Source organism: Rhinopithecus bieti, unplaced genomic scaffold (genome assembly GCF_001698545.2).
Source record: "Rhinopithecus bieti isolate Rb0 unplaced genomic scaffold, ASM169854v2 scaffold_21542, whole genome shotgun sequence".
Lineage (NCBI taxonomy): Eukaryota > Metazoa > Chordata > Mammalia > Primates > Cercopithecidae > Rhinopithecus > Rhinopithecus bieti.
The window spans coordinates 1,619,231-1,621,263 of NW_016810483.1; the positions used below are offsets into that span (position 1 = coordinate 1,619,231).

General features: G+C 45.9%; 1 protein-coding gene across 1 annotated transcript; it reads right to left on the reverse strand.

Moving 5' to 3' along the window:
• Window positions 1-218: 218 nt before the first annotated feature.
• On the reverse strand, window positions 219-2,027 carry GPR27 (G protein-coupled receptor 27). Its single transcript, XM_017892187.1, has one exon. The coding sequence runs from the start codon at window positions 1,829-1,831 to the stop codon at window positions 1,556-1,558; it is 276 nt and encodes a 91-aa protein (XP_017747676.1). The 5' UTR covers window positions 1,832-2,027; the 3' UTR covers window positions 219-1,555.
• Between the last annotated feature and the right edge of the window lie 6 nt (window positions 2,028-2,033).

Sequence of the window (2,033 nt, forward strand, 5' to 3'; positions counted from 1 at the left end):
GAAAAGATTAGCAGATTTTATCTTGCATTTTAAATTAAGCCTCCACATGTCTTGGATATGCTGATGGTCAAACTATGAAACCTGTAACTAAAGAACACGTGCTAAAAGGATCATAGAGCATGCTATTCTTAGGTAACATACTTAGAGGCACGTAACATACTTCGACGCATGTATCATTACAGCCTCAAACACCACCACCACCACAACAAAACAACCACTCCAGAATGAAAATACTGGTATATTTGTATAATGCAAAGAGAAATACAGATATAAATCCTCAAAACGGAAGGTACATTAATAAAAATGTAGCATTATAAGCCAAAAATATTATATAGTACTTGCAGAATTTAGTCTTTCAGTTTAACATTATAATGTCTAACAAAGAAATATTATTTAAATTATAGTTCTCATTATTAATTTAAAACAACCATCAGTAGAACAGCACAGCTTAACCTAGCAAACGTTTTAAGGAAATGCTTTGTTTCCTAGAAGGAGGGTATCATTATATTCCATTCATTTATACCATGAACAACAGAAGAACAATTTTCAAAGTGGAAATTAGTTTCATAAGACAGAATAAAACTGGGCTTCTCAAAGCACAAGCCATTTCCATAAAATTAATTTTTTATTGGCAAAAAATACTTAAAACAATTTTGATGTAGTACTCTGCTTCTCAGAGCCCTCCCAATCCTCGAACCACAATCTGTACACACGAACACATGCAATACTGTATTTTTCTCCACATCATTACTAACCAAAACACTTTACTCTTTTAAAACTTACAACTTGACAGAAATGTTTCCATTCAAGATTGCTATAATACAGAGAGCAGTTGTCACTGACGTGGTTTTCAGCAGTAGAAAGTAAACCGGGAATCAAATCTTACTTGTTACTTACTGCTTTTAAAAAATGACTGCCTTGCTACTGACCTCCATCTCTGCTCTTTAAGTTCAATATCAACACTGACACTTTCAAAGAATCGGCGCAGCACAAGGACCCTGCAGCCGGCAATTCAGAGGGCATTTCAGACAACTTTTCCCCCACTTTCTCCTGCTTCCAACAGAAGATCCTCAAGAAATCTAACTTGTGAAGAAGTCCCCCTAGGTTCCTCTACTTCACTGCAAAATGTAATGCCACTTGAGGTTGTCAAAAATAGCTTCTGTAGAAAACTGGCCATGGTCTTTAGGAAACGTTGCATGAAGAAAATTAGTATAGCCTTTATAGAAAAAGAAAAAAAAAAAAAGGAACCACGCATGGAATAAAAGACGTCAGTACTGGTACAAAAAGACTGCAGGGCCTATTGTCAGGAAGAAAATCGAGTTAGGAGGACCAATGTGCGGAGCTGGAGTAGGCTGAGCATTCCACTCCTCATCCACCCCACCCACCCCACCCCCAAACCCCCAAAAGGAGTCAGTACAATCCAAGTGTCTGTCCACTTCGAGTCATTTTGAAGGCAGCTTAGAAAATTAAACAGGGGCCAGAAGGAAAAGAAACGACGTCACCGTCCAAGCCAAAGGGAAAGGCTGGGTTGGGGGTCTATGTGGCGGGGCCTCCCTCATAAACCAATGCCTTTCAGGTCGCAGGGATGGGTCGCCTGGGTGGTCCGGGGGCTCTGGCAGCAGGGGAACTGGGCCCTGAAGCAGTCCCTCAGCTCCCTGTTGAAGAGGAAGCACACGACGGGGTTGATGCCGGCCTGCGCGAAGGTCAGCCACACGGAGGCCGTCAGGTAGGCCTGGGGGACGGCGCCGGGCCGCACCAGGACCCGCAGGTAGCTGGCCACGACGTAGGGCCCCCAGAGGAGCAGAAAGAGCAGCGTGACGGCGTAGAACATCTTGCACAGCCTCTTCTCTGTCTTGAATTCTTCCAGCACGAGGAGGCGGCGCGCGCCACGGCCCGGCCCTGCAGGCCGGATGCCCACAAGCGCGGGCGGCGTGGGCCCGCGGCCGAAGCCCGCCGTCCAGTTGGCGGCCGCCTGGCCGGTGGCGCCCGGGCCGTGGAAGGTCCAGTCGTGGCTGACGGCGGGCACCAGGCGC

What these genes read in the sequence shown, in the direction of transcription:
- GPR27 (XM_017892187.1), bottom strand. Translation starts at nt 1,831, where the DNA reads ATGTTCTACGCCGTCACGCTGCTCTTTCTGCTCCTCTGGGGGCCCTAC.